Source organism: Podarcis raffonei, chromosome 3, assembly GCF_027172205.1.
Source record: "Podarcis raffonei isolate rPodRaf1 chromosome 3, rPodRaf1.pri, whole genome shotgun sequence".
Classification (NCBI taxonomy): domain Eukaryota; kingdom Metazoa; phylum Chordata; class Lepidosauria; order Squamata; family Lacertidae; genus Podarcis; species Podarcis raffonei.
This window is the reverse complement of record NC_070604.1, coordinates 58,066,915-58,089,079: the sequence shown is the minus strand read 5'-3', so window position 1 is coordinate 58,089,079 and position 22,165 is coordinate 58,066,915. Positions and strand designations below refer to the sequence as shown.

General features: G+C 40.4%; 1 protein-coding gene across 1 annotated transcript in view; it reads left to right on the top strand.

Annotated features, from left to right (window-relative positions):
• Window positions 1-2,792: 2,792 nt before the first annotated feature.
• Window positions 2,793-22,165, top strand: part of TRDN (triadin) — a 95,776-nt gene continuing 76,403 nt past the window's right edge. The window contains exon 1 of the mRNA XM_053384014.1: window positions 2,793-3,312. Coding sequence (XP_053239989.1) covers window positions 3,291-3,312 — 22 coding nt within the window. The 5' untranslated portion in view covers window positions 2,793-3,290. The remainder of the gene's footprint in view (window positions 3,313-22,165) is intronic.

The window sequence follows — 22,165 nt, the reverse complement described above, 5'->3', positions numbered from 1 at the left end:
GTGTGGGGCTCCATCACTCAAAATGTTGGCTGCACAGCATGAAAGGTCAGCAAGCTACACTGCTAAAAGAGGAAGTAGGGTCCTTTACAGTGAGGGGAATGCCTGCCCAGAGTTCCATTAAGCAGTCAGGTATTGCCAGGGATTGGGGGTGGGAGAAAGGATAGCATGGCCTTTAAAAAAAACTCCTGGGTGTTTGCCTGTTTCTTGCTCTTAGCTAGCTGATCCCCTTCCCTCTGCCTTCTTCTGTGCGTGAGTCCTCTCTCTGCCAGAAGAGAGGTGGGCGGGGGGGATGGAAGAGAGAGAGAACTCATAGCAGCCAGAGCATGTCACTATGATCTTCCTGCAAGGGTAGTAATGATGCTGTAAGCCTGCTCTACCACTGCAGTGGCAGCAGTACTCCAACGCTCCAGCCAGGGAAACAGGTGGCATTCTCTGCTGGTGCCCCTGATATGTGCTGCAACTTACGTTATTCCAGTTGAACAGAGACTGCAATGGTGCTGGTCCTTACAGGGCTACTGAATTATTAGAGAAGTACTGTACTGGGTTGGAGGAACCAGTTAACTCAGTTTCCAGATGATGCACTCTCATTTATGTATATGAGTTATTTTAAAGATTGACATGTTGCCCTTCAGCAAGGCAGTTAACAAAAATAAAATAAAATACAGAGACAAAGACCTTATTTTTCGCTCCATAAGTCGCACCTAGTTTTTAGAGGAGGAAAACAAGAAAAAGAATATTCTGAACAAAACAGTGGATGTATGATTTTTGTGGCTCATTCTGTGGCCACAGACATGATATGTGATTTGACGGGGAGTTTGAGGTAGCCCAATGCAAAAAGCCTGAGAAGCCATGTGGATCCGTGCTTTGTAACCACATTTTTGTGCCATTGTGGCCCCACGAAACAGTGGGTGCATGGTTTTTTTGGTGCAGTCTGTATCCATGGACATGCTATGTGATCTGATAGTGAATTTGGGGTGATCTAGTGCAAAAATCCTGAGGATCCATGTGCTTTTACCTGCCCCCTCCCAGGCAGCCTCCTTTATACCTAGAGGCCTTATCTCCCTCCCAATCCCTTGCCAATCAGCTGCTCAGCAGCTTTGTTTCAACACCCCCTTCCCTCTTGTTTGCCTTAGTGTCTTTTCCTTAGCTGGACCAGTTTTTTGCTCCTCCTTTTCTTCTAATTTCTCTCCTCATTGCTTTAATCTTCCTGTCTCCTCTCCTTGCAAGCTGTCTTTACCTCCCCCCCTCCCAGGCAGCCTTCTTTATCTCTAGTGTCCCTTATCTCCCCTCCCGATCGATCGCTGCTCAGCTGCTCAGCAGCTTTGTTTCAAAACTCCCTTCCTTCTTTCTAAAAAAAAAGAGCACGATCTGCTTTTTGCCCCTGGGCAATTCGGCTCCAGGGACCACGCATTAGCTCCATAAGACACACAGACATTTCCTCTTACTTTTTAGAAGGAAAAAAGTGTGTCTTATGGAGCAAAAAATACGGTATGTTATAGTATGTGAGATCGTGTAGTAGTAGTAGTAATAATAATAATAATAATAATAATAATAATAATAATAATAATAATAAATAGTGATGCTGGAGCATGGGCTTCTTTTGTGTGGTCCAGGCCCCAGGGTTCTTGATGGCCTGGAGGAAAAAGCTGTACCAGACAGGAGAACCACTTATATCACATTAAAAATAGAAAGTGCATTGACAGAAAAGAGGATGCACATTTGCACAAAAATACACATGCAATGTGTGAAAATTTAGAAATGATTGCTATTATTTAAATAGAAATATCTTCCCATAGAGTAGATAACTGTGACGAAGTTACTTGCATGCCTCATCAGTCTACTGTCTAGGTGCTTACAGCTGATAGGCAACTCAAGGCCACTGCAAGCCTCTCTTTGTAGGGTTCTTTATCTTTACACTGAACTTGGATTGGACATTTGAGGGCTGCATGTTAAAAGCCCCTCAAACAGAGGACTGTTCTCTGCAGATAAGGACACATGGCCACCCTAGTGCTGCAGCAGATACTATGCAGCTGGGGTAATAATCGTATTGGGCCACCTCCGACTTCCTTGCCAGAAAGGAGATAGCGATAGAGGATCCAGCTAAAGTTTTCTAATTCTGCAAAACTCGTATGAAGTTGCAATATAATGAATCAGCCCATTTGTCCATACAGTCCAGCCTGGTCATTGACCACAGTGGCCCTCCAGAGTATCGGGACAATAACTTTGCAAATTCTTATTAGCTACCTGGGATCCTTTTGTAAGCTTAAAATCTGAACACTAGACAGCCTGTATTTTAATAAGGAGTTGTATGCATCTATTAACACCCTTGAAACTCCATGTTTTTAATATAAAATACCTTAGGCATAAGTGCACTTGAATCTCAAAGAAGTCACTGCTTAATATTTTTCTGACTGCTCAAACGCTTGTTAAAATGCATACTAGAAGCTTATACGCTGTCATTCTAAATATGCAGGCTCACAGATTTAAGGATTAAGTTGCTGGAATAGATGCACTCTTGGTCAGATCCAGCAGGCTTCTTCTTATGAACTAATGCAACAGCCACAACTGAAGAAGAAGCAGCAGAGGGTAAAACGGTGTACTTTGGTGATTTTAAGTGTCCACAGGCCATTTAACAGGGTGAAATTTACCTAGGTTTGTTTTCTTCTTTAGTCATTGTGGCTGCCTTCATAGCACCCTCCCCAACCCAAATAAGGCCCGGAAAGAATGTGCTAAGAGTGTGCTAAGAATACATTTGAGCTTGGTTGGATAAGATTACAGTCAAGTCTATATTTCATATTTTGTGACCCAGACCTCAAAAGAACTGTAATAATATTTAAGAAGCTGCAGGGGCTTAAAACAGTTCTTTTCGGTTCCTTTGTGCTGCTGCTGCTGCTTTGACCTGCTTTGCTGTCTTATTTGGGTCTGGACACTTACAGAAAACAAGGAAAGAGTTGGTCCCTGAACGTGGTGCCTAGGATGCCAAAAAAGCCGCGCTAGAGATTTGCTGAGAGCCACGGCTATTTTTGTAAGGAGCTGATACTTTAGTCTGGGCTGCAGGCATTGCCTTGGGAAAGGGGTTAGTGTCTTGGGAGGTGGGGAGGGAGGGCTTCACTAAGAAGATAGCTCAAAAGAAGAAGAAAAGACCCCCAAAGAAAAATCAGAACTGTAGAGGACTTCCCACCCTTCAATTTGCCGTCTCCTGCAAAAGTCAGCGCTGACCCTGGTCACATCCTCTCAGCTGCCAGTATAACTTAACCTTTTTCACCAGAGTGTTCCTTGCCGTCACCATTATGACAGAGATTACAGCAGAAGGTACTGTAACAATCTTGATGTTCTAATTGCCTGGAAATAAAAAAGATTTCAGCCTTGACATTTTTTAATAGACTCAGCCTGTGAGCATGATCTCTGGCTTCTAGGGAATTGCAGTTTTTGCTGTAGGGCGAGTTTCAAGGCAAGAAGCTGCTCTTCTACGGCAGCTGGAATTTGTACTAGTTAGTAAAGCTTGATCATCATACACCTCTAAAAATAGCCTTGGTCACATAACCTCAGCAATGCTCGCTTAGGCAGAGAGTGCAGAGATTAAAGTAAGGAGAAATAAAGCATCTCAAAACTGGACGTTGCAGATATAGATATAATTTGTTAGCATCTTGTTTGGTGCTCATGCTTTTTGTAGGAGCTACACACACATTTGTGAATAAGATTTATTTTTCTTTGAATTTGCCTTTCACCTGCTGAATAATGTTTTTTTTAAGAAACCACATTACCTTGTCTTTCCTGCTTCATAAATTCCATTTTGCACCTATAAGTTGACAATGTGCCTTTCCACACATTGCTGGACATCAAAGCTGAGTTTGCCACAGAGCACACACTCTGCTTTAGTTGAAATTCCTGTATTGCAAGGGGTTGAACTAGATGACGCGCAGGGTCCCTTCCAACTCTACAATTCTATGCTTCCACTGGGAGATACTCTGATGAGTAGGCTCCTATATGATCAGATGTTTTTAGGTACTCTTTGCACTGCTCATAACTTTACATGTTTAGGTTAGTGATTAAAAATAACCTGTTCCATAAAATATGATGTGTGCACCTAAAAAAAAGTAGAGTGTGAAGACAAGTGATGAGGTACAAATTGAATTCAGTTTGCATTTAAAGGGGAACTCGCCTTATTTACACTTTCAGAAACAACATGCAAACTGCATTGCCAAATTCAGAAATGTGTGAATCTCAAAAAATGGCTGTGTTTCAGTTAGTATATTGTTTCTGAAAGTGTGAATAAGGCGAGTTCCCCTTTAAATGCAAACTGAAACACAGCCATTTTTTGAGATCCACACATTTCTGAATTTGGCAATGCAGTTCTCTAGCCAAGTGTACTAGAATGTGTGGTGGGGTAAAGCATGCATACCAATACATATATTAGTGAAAGCAACATACAGAAATGCTTTCTATCAGGAGAACTTCCTTTGCAAAAATGTATATGTTGGGCAAAATTGCATACTTTAGGAGGAAATCACACTATAAAATGCACATGGAATTTCACGAACTTTTTAAAAGAATGTGATGTGGAAATGTAGGGAGCTGAACTGGAAAAACCTAGTGAAACCAAAATGGACAGATACGCCTATCCCTAGTAAAGAGGCCCTTATATCTCTGTTTCTCTCTTATCTGTGTTGGCTGACTTACTGCCTAGCAGTTATGGAATACTTTTCACCCTCCCCCCCCCCGTCCCATTTCTCCATATTTAATCCAGTGCAGGATGAAGCAGATTGAGCAAAACACTGGGATCCTAACCACCGAGAAACAGTAACTTAAAGATATGATCAAGACTTAAAGATAGCAGACTGTGCCATAATGTGTCAAATTGAAAATAAGTTCAGTTCTTGATACAAGGCTACACAATATTAATCCTGGAAGCCTTAAGCAATTAATACACTTTTAGAGTCCCTTGAGAACTTTGCCTAAGCAGCGGGTAAAAAGAATGAGATCTGATCCTATAAATAAAGAAATGGTTATCTGGGAAATATGAATAGTTCATGAATAATTTTAATATGTCCTGACCATTAATATATACAAATAACATTTTATCCAACAGAATGAAAAAGGGGACTCTTTTCCCCCCCTTAAAATGCAGGCTTTTAAAAATCAAATATTCAATTTTACAATGGAATCTAACACTAGCCTTTTCCATTGTGGATCATTCCATTTTCTTTCCCCAAGCTTATTACTGTGCTTTTTTTATATATAAAAAAGTCTCTCAGATAATATTCTGTGCACTTTTTATTCACCAAACCAAGGCACTGTGCCCCAAGTCACTGCCGTTATTAATTAAATATGAAAGCAAAATATGCTTCATGTAAGAGGATTTGTGTTAAGCATTATTAGGGACTGAATCTGTTTCTTTGTAAAGATTGCAAAATTAATGGAGCCCAGGAACCTTTGCTCATATTCATAGTCAATAGTACATTTCCTAATAGCATTGCATAATAATAATAAAGCTGATGCAGTTATAAATTTTCATCAGAGGTCTCCGGGACCTACATAGTGTTTGTGGGAGAAAATGCAGATGAAAAGTAAGAGTGTGGCAAGAGGGCAGAGGGACAGGTCATTTTCATAAAAAATACTTAAAGTTATTTCACTCTAATAGCTTATTTTTGCATTGCTGACTCAAGGAGGCTTAGGTTTACAGACATTTTTGAAGAAAGAAAGAAAGAAAGAAAGAAAGAAAGAAAGAAAGAAAGAAAGAAAGAAAGAAAGAAAGAAGCTATTAATTTTATTCATGAATAGATTTGGAAGAAAGTGGCAAGCACTTATTCAAGTGACAACTTGAATTAAATATGGGGGGGCAGGGCAGGTAAGCCCTGCCCCCACATAATCAGTCACAAGACGTGACACCCACCCACACAATTTGAATGGCAATGCCCATCAACTGGGGGGGGGCAGAGGCGGCCCTCTCAAATATTTTAGGGGGGCAAAATAAACTCTGCCTCTAGAAGTTTGCTCCTATGCCAGTAGCTATGTTTATAGAAGATTGTGGACCACTATGCAAACCCGCTTCCTAAAGCAGAATGCTGGCAAGTCCCATTGTCAGAACAAGTTCTCTACTCACCAAATTCTAGCTTGTGGGTTGACAAGTACACACACACACACGAGTTGCTAAGCCAGAGGCAAGATAGATTTGAGCAGAAAGGAGTCTGTGTGTCTGTTTGGCCCAAGAGACATCCTTTTGCTGATCCCTACTGTAAAGCATTCCCAATGTGCCAACTCTGTAGACAGTTTGACTTGGTAATTCCTATTCTAACTGCTTGTGGGTCAAGGGAGAAGCAGCAATTCAAAAATGTCTGGAAAAATGGGAGTGCTGTTTACGTTAGATAAAGCTGACATGGAGGGACACAAGCATTCAGTTGCTAAAAAAAGGGGGAGGAATTCTGGAAAATGTAATAAAGTGTCATATCTGAGTGATCTTTAATTAGAGTAAAACAAATTGTAATTAAGTATTATTTCTCTTGTTAAAACAAATATGTTGGGCATTTGTACAAGGTGAGTTATTTTAGTATCTGCATTGTTAATTTGCTTTTGCTTGAGTCTTGCAATTAGAAATTTAAAATCTAAAGCTTTGATTGAATGTACTGGAAGATGGGCAGGATATAAATTATGGGAAAGAAACGTACCTTTTGCATTGTAGGCTCGATTCTGCTGCTACAACTTCTGTTAATTTGCACCATGGAGAGTATGGGAGGCCTTTTGGTGGCAATACATTTCCATTTCAGAGAAGTGTCAATTTTGGCATATACGTAGGTTGCACCAGATTTTCAAAGCTATTGGGAAGAAATATATTGATCCCATTTTTTTAAAAAAAGTTCCAAGTAGTTAGATCTATTAAGGTTTAAAAACTGGCTGTGTATTGAATTTAGGTCTCTAAGAACCATTAGAATGTAGGATGCTACCACTGGTCCATTTAGTTCCCTTGTCTTCAGTGAAACTTAAAGCCTATTTGGGGTTTCAAATAGTGGCCTTTCCCAGCCATACTTGGAGACACCAGGGATGGAAGCACTGTCTCACCAGCTGGATATGCATTTTTGTTTTATTCTTAGATGCACCTATCCGTCTATCCCTTCGTTATATACTGACAGCTGCGCAGGTATCATCTAGGCCAGGGGTGTCATGCCAGACTTTCTGCAACCAGGGCCCACTTGAGAAAGCTGAACTAAGGCCTACCAGTCACAAAATGCTGCTGCAGAGTGGAGCCAGTTACACAATGGTGTGTATCAGGAATAGTTTTCTGCTGTTACGATTCCTAAGAACATATGAGCTTGCTGAAACAGCCCAGTGGCCCACCTGGTCCACCGGCCTGTGCTCATGGTAGTCACAGAGATCCCTATGGAAAGCCTGCAAGCAGGTCATGAATATAACAACAGTCTGCTCACCTGCTCTGAACAGATGTTCAGAGCCCATGTCATTTTAGGCAGAATTTGTCAGTGCAGAGGTTTTGAATGAAGAATTTTCTTTTCTACTTTCCCCTTTCCCTGAAATACCTCTCAAAGTATTCACTTTTCTTTTCTTATCCCCTTCTCTTTTCATGTGTAACTAGTACCAATTTCCTCCTTCCCAAAAATGTCCCTCTTTCACCCCTCCTCCCTGCTCCTTTTACATCCACTTCTTTCCTGCAACAACTTCCATTCTTCTCTATTCCACATTTACTTCTTTATTTATTTTTAAATACAGTGGTACCTCATGTTATAGATGCTTCAGGTTACAGACTCCACTAACCCAGAAATAGTACTTCGGATTAAGAACTTTGCTTCAGGATGAGAACACAAATCGTGCGGCGGCAGCAGGAGGTCCCATTAGCTAAAGTGGTGCTTCAGGTTAAGAACAATTTCAGGTTAAGAACGGACCTCCAGAACGAATTAAATTCTTAACCTGAAGTACCACTGTACTAAGTCTTTCACATTGCCTTCAATGCCATGTTTTGGCCCTTTCTCCTGAGGTGGCAGGCAGCTGAGTGGGAAGGAAGGAGAAGCGCTTTCAGTGTGTCTGTGTGTAACAGAAACACAACATGTAGCAGCCTGGCTTCTCCTAGTCTTCTCCACCTGCCCCTCTCCTCTCTTTCCTCTCCATTCTTTCACTATTTCCCCTGCACAGCTTTCACTCCCATGCATGCCTACGTACTGTACATGGGGGCAGGGGGACTGCTGGTGTTGGCATTGGTAAGTGGTAGATCACATGCCTTGGATGCAGAATGTGCCAAGTTCAATCCCTCCAGGTACAGTATCACTGGGAGAGAACCCTAGCCTGAAATCTTGGAGAACTGTTGCTGGGCTACAGCAATGATCTGGTTCAGTGTAAGGCAGCTTCCTGTATCTGGGGGAAGATTTTCACTCAGTGGTGGAACAACTGTGTCACATGCAGAAGGTCCTGGGCTCAGTTTCCAGCATTTCCAGGTAGGTTTGGGAGAGACTCCTGTCTGAAATTCCAAAGAGCTATTGTTGACAGTACTAAGTTAGATTGATCTATTGCCTGGCTCTTGTGTTTCTGTGTAATCAAAAATCTGAAAGGAGAGAGGGTGGGCTGCAGTGCTGATGCCCACCTGAAAGTGGGCTGAGGTCCACCCATGTTCCCTAGTTCACAACTGAGAAGTGCTTATCTAATTGCTGTAACAGAAATAATTGAGCAAGATATTATGCCTAGATGACAGCTTCTGTGACATTACCACAAGAATGTTGGGACACACATGTTACAACGTGTCTACCTGATGTGAGGACTGTGGTAAGGGCCTTCTGGCAGTTCCCTCCCTGTGAGAAATGAGGTTACAGGAAACCAGGCAGAGGGACTTCTCGGTAGTGGTGCCCGCCCTGTGGAACATCCTCCCTTCAGATGTCAAGGAAATAAACAACTACCTGACGTTTAGAAGATATCTGAAGGCAGCCCTGTTTAGGGAAGTTTTTAGTGACTGACTGATGTTTTAATGTACCTTTAATCTTTTGTTGGAAGCCACCCAGAGTGGCTGGGGAAACCCGACCAGATGGGTGGGGTATAAATAATATACAGTGGTACCTCGGGTTAAGTACTTAATTCGTTCTGGAGGTCCGTACTTAACCTGAAACTGTTCTTAATCTGAAGCACCACTTTAGCTAAAGGGGCCTCCTGCTGCTGCCACACCGCAGGAGCACGATTTCTGTTCTCATCCTGAAGCAAAGTTCTTAACCTGAAGCACTATTTCTGGGTTAGCGGAGTCTGTAACCTGAAGCGTATGTAACCTGAAGCGTATGTAACCCGAGGTACCACTGTATTATTATTACTACTACTACTACTACTATGATTTATTTTATACATTGTGGCACATAAATGGAATATAATGTCTTTGTCACTGATACATAGAAGTAATTCATCGTTCATTTTAATGCTGCTGCAATACCACAATAGTGTTGCCACAGGCATAAAACAGAACAAATCAAGAGACGGGTAAAGTCTTACACTAGATCTTGCCTGTAGTCTCTGGGGTATTCAGAAATGTAACTGACATATGCTTAGACGTTTAATGCAATCTAATAGTTCTCAGCAATCTGGCTTGAAGTCACACGTTGAGTGGAGGGAGTCATTAAAATAGACTTCTTAGTCCACCCGACTTCTAATTTGAGGTCTTTGGCTCATGGAAATCGTCATGATGAGGATGGGTCAGCACCCAGTTTTGTAAAATTGTGGACTGGCACATTCTTTGGAGCTCCCCTCTCTCATGGGGCACAGACAGTTTTACATCAACAGCAGCTGCAGTTGCCCCGGTGGGAAAATATTGCAGAATGTATCTGTGATGGGAGTTAAGCTTTGGCTTGGTATAGATAGAGGATTAAGGCATAGGACAGATTGGTTTATTTGTCTGTCTATATACAGTCTTTCTGGTGGCCAGTCTTCAAGGCATCATACAAGCATTACAGGACAAAGAAATCGAAAAATTAAAATCAATAGAATAGAAACAACAAGAAGAATCATACCAGCAGATAAAATTAAGCAAGCCGTTTCTGTAGTGGTGTCGTAGCTCAGCAGTAGATCATCAGCCTTGTATGCAGAACATCCCAGGTTTGGTCCCCAGCTTCTCCAGATATAGCTGGGAGAGAACCCTGTCTGAAATCTGGCGAGATGCTGCAAGTCAGTATTGACAGTATTGAGCTAGGTTGACCCATGGTCTGATTCAATATAAGGTAGCTTCATATATCCTGCCAAAGGTTTGAGAGAGAAAATAATTGTTTTCCTCTTTGTTATAGAAGAAATTAAAGCAGGTATCTGTGTGGATGTGCTTGGAAATGGTGTTCTAGAGTCTGAGGGCCATCACAGGAAAGGCCCTGTTCTTGTAAGCGCCCATCTACTACTCCCAGAAGGTGGGGAAACCTACAGACATGCCCCAGTTGAAGGTCTTAGCAAATGAGCAAGTTCAGACTGGTGCAGGCTGCCTTTAAGATATTTTGGTCCAGTGTGTTTAGAGCTCTTTAGGTTAAAACTATCTCTTTGAATTATTCCCAGGGTAGGAGAGGGGAACTGGTAGCAAATTAAGGTTTTTAACTATTGCCTACTGTATTTTGAACCAGTTCGTTTTTTTTTCATAGGAAGCCCCATACAGAATGCATTATAACAGCAATGGCATGTGGATAAGTGTGTGTGGAGCAGAAGCATTGCCCTCTGGACAGCCACAGTGCTGCACTTGCCCTGATGGGTTGGGTCCAAGTGGTGGCAAGGTCCAGATAGCTTTGCGTTGGGGCAATGCACACCTCTGAGGCTACCACTGACTTGTAGCTCTCCCAGCCTGACCACTGCTTTTCTTAGTGAGTATGGTGCAGGTGTTGGGAGATGGCTGCTGCTCCACTCTTCCCAAGTGCCACCACTGCTGCATTCATTGTAATGATCTGTCCGGGACATTAAAAAGGCATGGACCAATTCACCCCTCCCACTCAACAGCAATTCATTACCAAAGTGCTGCTGCTGCTGATTGTTTTTTCCCTTTGTCTTGTAAAGAGCAAAACAAAACAGTGTTACTTTATTTGATTTTTAAGAGGATCTGCTGACAGTGACAACAACAATTTTATCCACTAAAAATTCTTTTGATGTTGAAAGCTGCCTTAAGGGAAAACACACACATAAACGCATGCAGATTTGATTTCTAGGGGTTTACAAAATCATATTTAGTTAGCATAAATTTATTTAAGGTAACTCTTTCTGTGATTATTCAAGGCAGCGATGTGTTGGGGTTTCTTTCCTCATTAAAGCTGATTAAAAAAATGTTCCTCGCAAAATTATATTTGCCATACCTTTGCTTGTCAGCTTGAATAAACTAATGCATCTGGCAGTGAGAGGTGATAAAAGCACGTGTATCTAAACCTATAAACATCTAAGTGATGGGGAAATTGTAAGTTCTTGTTCCTATGTACTCAACTGTATTTTAAAATATATCTTTTAATTTTTACAAGTGCTATACAAGCACAATGTCATAAGGAAGAGGCAAGGGAGAGCAGAGCAGAGCATAGGGTGTGGAGGAAAGGAGTCACATCACAGGGTCAAATTACGGTTTACAATAAAAAAATACTAGGGGAGGGGAAGTGGGGACATGCTTCTTTTGTTTTGAAGAAAAAGTCACAGGGGTCTAATCCAGAACACGCTCTGGATCTGGATCAGGGCCCATGCCTTACAGTTGCAATCTTCCCATTGTTTGAAATCATTTGGCTTGTTTTTCAAGACTGAGCAAACATTACTCATTCTTTTAAGATGGATATGCAACTAAACCCCTTATATCTGGTTTTTCTTCTGCCAATCTGCACAACCAGACTTTGTAATCCCCTCAGACATTATCTGCAAATCAAATTGGTAATGAATTGTTCATTATTATTATGGTCTGCTGATTGTGTGGTTTTCTTTAAATTGTTCAATCAAGGAACAACTAAATAATAAGCTATGAAATCTGGATACACATTATGAACTGCTCTGAATTTTCTGAAGATCATACATTACAGAAATAGGTATATGGTTTCTAAGAGGACATATAAGTTGTGCAATTTACAGTTACCCAATTTGTGATGAGAGCAGCATATAATTAAGTTGAAAGAGCTAATTACACCTGTGTTAAGTATGCAAGAGCTGGCATGACCTTTTGAGTGCAACGTATCATGGCTATTTTCAACATGAAATGTGTCTCCACCAATGTATGTATTTTATGTAAACATAAGACAACTTGCTGCATAACATGTTACACGTAGATGACCTGGTCTTTATGAACAATTTCTTAAACAGAGGTACCTCAGATTAAGAACTTAATTCGTTCTGGAGGTCTGTTCTTAACCTGAAACTGTTCTTAACCTGAGGTATCACTTTAGCTAATGGGGCCTCCTGCTGCTGCTGCCACACGCAATTTCTGTTCTCATTCTGAGGTAAAGTTCTTAACCTGAGGTACTATTTCTGGGTTAGCGGAGTCTGTAACCTGAAGCGTCTGTAACCTGAAGTACCACTGTACTTTCTGTTTGCAAATATTTCTCTTTGGCTTTTTATCCATTTAAGTTATGTTCTTTAGATTAGCTGCACTTTATTTTACAATTTTCTCTTCTAAGAATAGGAGTAATGAATATTGTTATCATTAATTTCTTACTTGACTTTCACCGTGAGGTCCCAGGGTACGTTACATCAATTAAAAAAGACTTTCAAAGCGGGCAAAACTGATTACAATCAAGAAGATAAGGTGGGTCCAAAAATATATATCTCAGGTGTAAAAGGCCAGGATAATGAGGTACGTCTTCAGCATCCGACAAAATGAACATTGTGAAGATGCTTTGCGGAGAAGGAATTCCACAGCTAAGGTGCTACCATAGAGAATGCTTTTTCTTGGCTTGTACCCCCCAAATGTCTGAGAGTGGTAGAACTACTAAAAGGGCCCCCACTGCTGATCTTAACACTCAAGGGGGTCTATAGGAAATATGCAATGATTCAGTCTTCTTACTTACCAGTAATCCCTATTCTCAAGTGGCCTTTCAATCCCTATATTTCTTCCATGCTTAATATGGAATCCAACTGTGAAAGTCCACATTCAGTCTGCCACCCCTCTTCCTCTTCATTCCTGGGTGGAGCTAAGTGAGTCTATTTAAGTGCTCTAGCTCAAATGGCTAGAGAATCAAGGTTTCATTATTTTATATTTTATTTTCCATTGGATTCAGGTGACATTTCTGGAGAATATGCAGATAGTGGATGGTTTTCCATATCTTTAGAAGCTCATTGTAATTTCAGGACTATGGCTCGTTAATTTTATGGCAAAACAGGAGTACTCTTGTGAACTGAATCTCTGATTATTTTGCTTTGTGGATATTATAGCCCATATTACTGTTAATTTATTTTATACCACACATATAAAGCTCTTCATTTTGCTACAAAATTATCTGGGTTGGATTTAGCCCATAATTATTTTACTTTTGAAGAAATAAGAAAGAAAAGAAAGAAGTAAACTGTAAAATCTGTAATGCAACAGTAAGTTGTGAGAGGCTAAAACAGTATTGTGAATACCCAGTTTCAATAAAACTGGAAGTACACATTTTTTATGATTATTGCTTATCTAATTAATGTCAAAGTCCAGCACTATTTATATAGCAGGAAAGGAAATGAATAAAGAAAGGTGACATGATGAATGACCACAATCCAGTAGGCTGTGAAATGCAGAGGTGTACGTTGAATAAATAAGTAGTTTTTTTATTCTTATTATAAATATCAAACAGACTGATTAAGATCTGAATAATATCATCAGGCTGGTGAAGTTATTATTATGAAAGTTTTGTGCTAGTAATAAGGAAACTTTGGAAGACTATTTTCAACTTAGCTAGGATAACAGCAGGTTGAATGAATGAATGAATTTATTAATATGGTCACAGACCAGCGTCAATAACAGCAGGTTATTTTAAATTCAAAAAGGCAAAGTTTTGGAAACTTTCGTCTTGTCCACTATAACTGAGTAGGCAAAATTGTTTTGGTGGATTCCAGAATGAATCAGTTCTGTTTCATCCCTGAAGAACAGAGTGGATGTTGGGGGAAGAGTGGGGCAAGGAATTAATTTTCATTTGCTTTTTAATGATGACCTGCTTACTTCTTAACCAATGCATGAAAGAAAACAGTTATTGCTCAGAATCTGCACTTTACTGAATTTTGCAATACAGTCCTCCAGCAAGAAACTGTTTATATCTGGGTGAAAGCATGTGTAGAAGTGCATATTTTAGTGAAAGTAACATACAAAAATGCATTCTGTTAGGAAATGTTGCTTACAAATATGTATGTTGGTAAAAACTGCATACAAAAATGTATATATTAGGAGAAATTATCACAAAAATGCTGACAAATTTTCATGAGTACTAAAAAACTTAATAAATAAAAGCAAACCACAAATTTCTTCGGATATGTGAAGAACTGAAAAAATAGCAAATGGAGAGAAACCAAAACTGACAGATTCATCCATGTAGCCAAACTAGAATGCTGACTCTCCTTTTTTTCATTTCATAATCAACTATATACTGGCGTCTAAACCGGAGATGGGATGCAGGTGTCACTGTGGGTTAAACCACAGAGCCTAGGACTTGCCGATCAGAAGGTCGCCGGTTCGAATCCCTGCGACAGGGTGAGCTCCCATTGCTTGGTCCCTGCTCCTGCCAACCCAGCAGTTCGAAAGCACGTCAAAGTGCAAGTAGATAAACAGGTACCACTCTGGCGGGAAGGTAAACGGCATTTCCATGCGGTGCTCTGGTTCGCCAGAAGTGGCTTAGTCATGCTGGCCACATGACCCGGAAGCTGTACACCGGCTCCCTCGGCCAGTAAAGCGAGATGAGCGCCGCAACCCCAGAGTCGGTCACAACTGAACCTAATGGACAGGGGTCCCTTTACCTTTAAATCGGAGATGGGGAATCTTCGGCCCTCCACTTTGACTGGACTGTAACTTCTGTTAACCCTTACCATTGGCCCTGCTGGCTGGGTCTGTTGGAAGTTTGAATAACGTGGCTACTGCCATTTAACACTGCTGTTTCTGGATTCATGAGCCTATTTTCATTCTACCACAGGCTTCTGGAATTTCTTTTTCTCTCTTCCTCCTGTATAGCCCTGCTTTCTATCCATCCAAAAGTTCAAAAATGCTTTGCTCTCTTAAACCTACACAGTATTTCATGCTGCTGAAGAGAAAAGGTGCTATTAAGAATACTTGGACCAGCTGCTGTTAATCCTGCTGATCTCGTGGTCTTTGCAGAGATTACCTGCCAAAGGTGATGTAGCTACAGATGACATAGACTGTGTACACAGTATCCCGCTAAAACCTGCTATTATGTTCTTTTAAGTATTTGAAACCTAGGCTTTAGGACTTTGCTCTCTTCACAGTCATTTAAAGCAGAAATGATTGTGTGGGACTATACAATACACTCACAATTGTGCGAGAGTGTTTTGACAGGATCAACAATAGCGTCTGAAGACTTTTTGATGCTAATCCCCTTTCCCAAGTTGTAACGATTGAATAAAGCTGGAGCGCATAAAAAGCCCTTACATAAAATTCTACGGTTACATAAAAAGAGGGGTCCAAATGTCTTCATAGGAAAAGTATTCATCTTCATATACATTCACAATAAACTGAGCGTGCTTTTCAAAATTCTCCTTTGAATGGGCCATGAAATTACTACTCCAATCCTTTTAAGGGAAAAAAGTCTTCCAGATCACTTTTTTCCGTGGTATGCTTGCCATCTGGAAGTTATAGATGAGGTTTAGAAATATGTGACTGTGCTCTTATAGATTAGAGAGTTAATGCCAGTTATTTTTTCTTAGCCTTATCAACCTCATAGGATTTTAAATTTTTTTAGACAGGGGGAGAAGTAGCATGTATGTGGCCTTAAGCTCCTGGAGGAGGTATTGGCTAAAATGCTTTAAAATAAATTTCCAGAGATGTGTTTGTTAAGTTTCTTGCAGCAAAAATGATTTAAAGGTGTTGTGGCACCTTAAAGTCTAGCACATTTATTAAGGCATAACCTTTTATGGACTCAAGCCCATGTATCTGGCAAAGTTGGCTTGAGTCCATGAAAGCTTATGCCATACTAAGAATTGTGTGCAACATAGCACTAAGGAGATCGTTCCATCAGTGCAAGTGTTTCTCCTCTCTGAAAATTATCTTATTGCACTCTTGCTCTCTCTATACTCAGTGTTCTGGGGGTCCCATTGACCACCTGAAGCTGATTATGGGGCACATGTGGGGAGGAGTGGAGGGAAAGTCCCCTTGCACTAGCAAGAATTTTGCTGGCTATAAATAAATATATTTGAATATGGGATGCTTCTATTTCATGCTAGGAAACAGGTACATGAATTAGATATTTCCTATACTCTTCAGATCAGGGATGAGCAGATTTTAAGCTTTTGAAAACTACTTTGCTTTTTATTACAGTGCTGATGTCCACCAACCAGAACCAGGTGTGAAATAGTGGTTGGGGGTGTTGGGTAGATGTGCAGTTAGCATTAAGACAGAGAATGCCCCTGAACACATGCAGAAATTCCTTTTGGTACCAAAATCAGCACACAGTCATTTTATCACAAAAACCCATTATTGGTCTCCCCACTACTACCTTTCTTCATCTTCAGACTAATTAGGAATAAAGCAAACAAACATTGTTTTGTAGTTGCTATTGTTACGTATTTGGGAGTCAGAAATCCATGATGATCTACTGTGCATTATACTGAGTTCTACCGTTAGAGCCTCATCAGTTTTCTGCCTGCCCCCGCTATAATGCGGACATGGCTATCAAGTTTTGGAAATCTCTGGTTTTTGTTGCTTTTTAATTTGTAAGGATATGAATGCACTATGGAGCCATTGAAAAATATTCTGTTTAGGAGAAAAGAAAAGTACATTCACACAGTTTACATTTTTGGCCTTTTATTAAACATATTTGCATTAAAATAGTATACTGCTTTTAAACAAAAACAAAAACCAGATGTCCCCACTGCTTCATTCTCAGTTAAAGTAACCATAATCCTCACAATATATTGATGTGAAAATGATTATGATATCACAAAGGCAGGATTATGACTCCAGGTGGATGTAAGCAGCGGGAGCTGATGAACTCTTTAGAAAGAGAGATCTTGTTTTCATGCAAATGCCTTTTAAAAAGAAAGAAGGCAGAGGCAATAAGCAGATCAGAAACTGTTTCTAGAGAGTGTTGTCTGTAGTCCCCTGCCTTTAAAAGCTCAGTTCTCAAATTTCTTCTGTGTAGGATTTTCCCATGCAAAGCCCTATTAGGCCTTTATGTAGGAAAGATGGTTTTGTGTATAATTTTACATGACAACTTGTACATTCATTTGTTAAGTGCAATTTTCTATTTAATCCTGCAGTAGATAAAACCATATTCTGAATTGCCCCTCATCTCGGAAGCATAATACATATTCCTCTGCAAGCATTAGTATGACCACGTGAAGCTGCCATATACAACATGCAACCTAGTATTGTCTACTTTATTCTAATGGGCAATCGTTGCCAAAAGTTTTTCCCAACTGCATTTCCTCAGGTCCTTTTAATTATAGGTACTTGGAGCTTATGGCTCATACCCTCATTTGCAAAGGCCCTCATGCAGCACAGGATCTCACTAATGTTTTGTTGTACAGTGGGCAATGCACATTCTGGAACATGACATTTAAATTTCCAGACCTGAAACTTTGGCCGCATCATGGTTCTCTGCTGATGGAAAACGTTTTGATCCAGCAGAAACTTCCATCAATGGAAAAGGAAGGGAGGTAATTTTTGCATGCCCAGAATACGTGAGCCTGCCGACCTGCTCTGTACAATGTAACTGAATGACCGCTCATGACAACAATCCTTTGGTTCAAATTAGGCCACAATTTTATTGATTACAGATGTAGGGCGTTTGGGCTTACGCGTTGGGTGTAACCCGTATCAACCAGCCCACCTGCTGGATGATTCTCTCAGAGGTTGAACCAGTGGTGAGGAAATCCAAGACATACATTAAAAAGGTACTACCCCATGTGGTTCCCCTTTTGAAGGGATGCTATGACCCTAGTCATAGCATCTGGGCATTTGGGCATTTGGAGAGGAGCACTTATTCCAGGATCCCTTTAACAGAATACCTCATTCCCTTGGAGATGCAGGCAGAGGTTTACAACCTCCCCTTCAACCATGACTAAGGCTTCACCCAATGCCTTACCCACTAAAGTTGTGACAGTTGCTATGAGATAGGCAGAAACCCCATGTTGGCCAATTTACCTGAAGGAAAAATTCTTCTCTGGCCCAAAATAACAGCAACTGATTATAATCTGTAGCAAGGTAAAAACAAAACAAAACCACTAGCCCCAATGATGGGTACATGCAAGCCTGACTACAGGGAGGATGTATGGGAGATGTGGTGGAAGGTGAAGTGAGTTTTCCCTTTTATTCCCTGGGAACAGACCTGAGTGGAGTCCTTGTGAGAACTCAAGTCAGCTCTGTCCCCATATGGATGAGATTTACTTCCCCATCTGACAAAATGATATATGTTTTCCCAGTGATTATATCCTTATCACAGCAAGTTATCGTCCTGGTGAATGGAATAACTTCCTCAGCATTAGCAAGTTACCATCTTGGTAAATGGTCATCTGTATTTACTCTGAAAATCAACCCCCAGAGCACACCCTGCATTTGAAGACCACAAGGGGAAACTTGTAGTGATGAGCAAGCCAGTACACTGCGAGCTCCAGATAAATACATAACATCTTTCATAATTCAGCTGAAGTCTAGCACTGTGCTATCGGCAGAACAATTAATCCAACCCTGCTTTTTAGTAACTAATAATAGCTTTTAGTGTGATGACTTCACAACAGTTGGTACCAATAAACAAGGATATGTGTTGTAGAAATCATTTGTAGCCCTGTGCACAAGGTTACATCTTTTTTATATATAAAAAAAATACTCATCTAAAGTTGATGTTTGTTATGAGGGCAACAGGAGTATCCTACCATACCGAATAACAGTTTTGATGAAGGGAGCTTTTTGTTGAGACTGAGGCACAGGAGGAAAGAACTGAATTATCCCCAGTACTCCCTTTTTTATGTTTGAAGAACAATCATGCAAGCAATGTAATTCAGACTTGATTCACCTCTCTGCCTAGCAAGCATCTTTGCTCTTCAACCTCTTGTGTCTTGAAGTGAAGCTGGAAAAAGCTGGACACCATATGGAAATTCCATGGGAGAAATATGGGGAGTCAGGTGAGTTTACTTAGGAATGAAATGATTTGCCCCTTTCTGTACCTTTATTTTCTATGGGCTTGAAACTCCAAAATTTGGTGGTGCTGTGAATCAGATCAGGAGAATTTCAGACACTAGATTTTCATGCTTAGCTTCTTAATGTTTAATATAAGATGTGGCTCCTGTAGATTTTTCAAACCATTAGTTATTTGGTTTAGGTAATGCTATACGTATATTGGCACCAATGGACCTATATAACTGTTATATAGTAGCCGCCACTGTAGCAGCAGAAGAAGAATTAGTTATGCACACTCAGCTCTCGTAATCACCAAAGTTCAACTTTTGAATGTGTTATGTTACTGATTTGTAATTTTGCATTGTGTAGTAGATCTTTATAACTGTTTGTTACTCAGCAGACTTTCCCTCCTGGTGCAATTTGACTGAACCAAAATTATGCTTAGGGACATGGAATATGAGATGTATTTAAAATGAAAAAGAAATAAGCATATGGATTGTATCTAAGTATATGAGACAGTATTCATGAACCAAATGCATCATTCATAAATAAGACCACATTTCATGTAAGTGGCAAAAGCTATGTAGCATGCCAATCTTGTTCGGCTTACACGACATCACAAGTTAGAAATCTTGAGTGTAAAACAAATCACTTGATCAGCATTGGGATGTTTGAAAGGAATGTGAGATGAAAAGAGGACAAAGAACAAGGGAAATTGTGTACAAAAGCAAAATGGGTTAGAACTGCCGAGCTGACAAGGAGGCCAATTAGAATAGCTTTTGTCAGCTCTGAAAACCATTAGAATCTTCTGTGGCGAGACTGAGGGAGTCTGTGATCTTCACAAATGAATGTAAGGACAATAGCTCCAATTGTGAAGATTGACTTCCAGTCCATGACTGTGGGCCTTCAAGGTGTCTTGATCCTCCTGGATACCAGTCAGTCAAAACTGAATGCCTAGGCTTGGTGCAAGACCAGCAGGCATCTGCTGCCAGTAGAGGACATTGTAATGATCCCTTGGGCATCCCAAGAAACCTTGCCTACCTTTCCCATAGACTCTACCTTATAGCTGCTATTAGAAGTGCTACTGTCCCAATATGTACCAAGTTGTACTCTCCCCACCCCCTAGTATAGCAGGCATGTTGAAATACTGAGCTGAACAGAGAATCAAATTATTTTCATGAGGACCTGAGCCTTGCTAGGGCTTCTTAACCCTAGGATGCATGCTAAATTCTTTTATTTACATAAAGAGGTCAAGATACTTCCTTAGATGTGAAAATAGGTTTCTACAACTGCAGCACCACTACCTCTTCCTTCACTCCCAACCTGCTACCCACTTCAAAAATTCAGCCCAGAAGAGCCATGGATTCTAACAGTACTCATAGCAAACATTTCTAGAAAAGTAAATTCACATTTTATCCTGTAAAATTGTGGAGGGATTTGATAGTGAAGCATTCCATAAGCATCTCACCTTCTAATATAAGAAAGTCAAGTGCTTCCAAGATTTTAGCTCTGAGGGTAATAGGCAATCTGTGAAAATAGCACTTGAATTCTAATGGGACACCATCTTCGTCATTTTCCCTCTGTACCCAACCTTACAATCTTTTGAATGTGGAATTTGTTTTAGTGCTATATTTTTGCAGACTATTAAATGGTAGTGCATTAATCCACATAATGTAAAAACATACAATTACTAGGACATTCCTAAAATGGATCACCAGGAAAGTGTGAATTCTTGGGCTTTCTGTAGCTTTGAAAACAATTGTTGTCAGGTTGATTACTTCTTTATCAATATGAAGATAGTTAATCTTCCTTGGCAGCTTTTAAAGCCAAGGAATAAAGGCTTTGGAAGAATCCGAAACATTTTTAGAGAGACTGCAAAAGTGGTCCTTTTTCACATCTCTTCTCTGGGGTTCACAGTCCAAATGTCTGCTGCTTTAAATCTTCTCCTTCTCCCAAAATAATTCTCTATCTGGGTAACATTAATATCATTGTGTAACCAATCAGCCATACATTTAAAGCACTTATATACCACTTTATTAATAGCCACGGCTCCTTCAAAAGAATCCCAGAGTTTTCTGTGAAGAAGATTGTTAAACTGCTCTGAGAATTGTAGCTCTGTGAGGGGGTGTCCTAAAACATCTCGGCATCCTTAACAAACTGCAGCTCCCAGGATCCTTTAGGGGAAGGCATCATCTAAAGTGGTATAAGAGTGCCTTAAATACATGGCGCAGCTGTGGCTCACAGAGGGCAAAATAAATCATTTAGAGTGAGTACAATGCCTATTTAACAAGCTTTGCCATCAAGTCACATAGCTGGATCTGATTGGATGCAGCTTTGGTGCCTTATTGGTCTTCAACCTGGACATTATCCTGGCAACAGTGACAACATTTAGCCAATCAGAGCTACACAGAGGCTCACAATGGACTGCTGGCATTGCCAACTGAATGGAGAACTGATGCAGACCGTGTGGATGTATGTAGGCATCACCACGCCCATTACAAAAAGCAAAAAGGTGGGGTTGGGGTAGTTAGAGTAGAGAAAAACATGTGAAAGTACCCTTCTGCTTGTTGCTTTTAAGTATTTTAATTTTAGCACTATGGAATATTATATAATGAAACCAGAGACTACCGCTCTCTTGAACTGTGTGCAGAATATAGTGTTCTTAACTGCTAAAATGGAAGTATACTAAATACTAGTGTGTCATAAAGATGTAGCTATCACTTAGCCAGCAGACAGGTGGCGATGACTTTCTTGAAATTGGCATATGGCATTACCTTACTATATTTTGCTGAAATCTAGCCTTGAGCTTCAGCTTAGCTAGCTCTCATATTTTGAAAGACGTTCAGTGGTTACCAGTTAGATAGACATGTTGTGATTTTTAAAATTATTATTCCAAGGGTCTGGAGGTTCATTTAAATGTATAACTTTAGATCTGCATATATTTAG